Source organism: Bactrocera latifrons, unplaced genomic scaffold (assembly GCF_001853355.1).
Source record: "Bactrocera latifrons isolate USDA-ARS-PBARC rearing strain unplaced genomic scaffold, ASM185335v1 scaffold_225, whole genome shotgun sequence".
In the NCBI taxonomy this organism is placed as follows: Eukaryota; Metazoa; Arthropoda; class Insecta; order Diptera; family Tephritidae; genus Bactrocera; species Bactrocera latifrons.
The window spans coordinates 278,210-278,957 of NW_017535797.1; the positions used below are offsets into that span (position 1 = coordinate 278,210).

The 748-nt window shown below is 48.3% G+C and overlaps 1 protein-coding gene across 2 annotated transcripts in view; it reads right to left on the reverse strand.

Moving 5' to 3' along the window:
* Positions 1 to 748, reverse strand: part of LOC108968685 (paternally-expressed gene 3 protein-like) — a 6,423-nt gene that overhangs the window by 851 nt on the left and 4,824 nt on the right. Inside the window, exon 3 of one of the 2 annotated variants that reach the window (XM_018932849.1) lies at positions 33 to 748. In XM_018932849.1, coding sequence (XP_018788394.1) covers positions 33 to 748 — 716 coding nt within the window. Of the gene's footprint in view, positions 1 to 2 lie in introns of both variants that reach the window. The other variant, XM_018932848.1, reaches the window with a different exon arrangement.

The window sequence follows — 748 nt, forward strand, 5'->3', positions numbered from 1 at the left end:
TCACTTGGTTGCTCAGTTGCTACAGTGGTCACTTCAGGTTCAGGCTGAGTGGAGCTCTCTCTTGGTTGCTCAGTTGCTAAAGTAGTTACTTCAGGCTCGGGTTGAGTGGAGCTCTCAACTGGTTGCTCAGTTGCTACAGTAGTTACTTCATTCTCGGCCTGAGTGGAGCTCTCACTTGGTTCTTCAGTTACTACAGTAGTTACTTCAGGCTCGGGTTGAGTGGAGCTCTCACTTGGTTGCTCAGTTGCTACAGTGGTTCCTTCAGGTTCAGGCTGAGTGGAGCTCTCACTTGGTTCCTCGGTTGCTACAGTAGTTACTTCAGGTTCGGGCTGAGTGGAGCTCTCACTTGGTTGCTCATCGCTTTGTGGAGGAATTACTGTTGCGTTAGTTGAAATGCTTACGGTTTGAGGGGTGGTTAGCTCTACTGAGTCTGTAACTTGTGCTGGAGTATTATCCTCAGGCTGTGTAGTGCCTACAATTAGACTTCCAGATTCAGGAGTACCCGCACTAAATTCTTCTGCATCGGGTATACCAGCTTTGGTAGTGTTTACCACAGACACAGTCGTGCTCTCCGATAATTCTGCTTCTTCCGCTGATACTTCAGTGCTTGCTTTAGGATCTTCTGGTAGTGGTGTACTTATTTGTGGTGTGCTAGTTTCGACCTCAGATTGAGTAGTCGACTCCACCGAAGCTGCTGTTGTTTCTACTGGAACTTCAGTGCTTGTGTTGGGCTGTTCTGGTGTGCTAG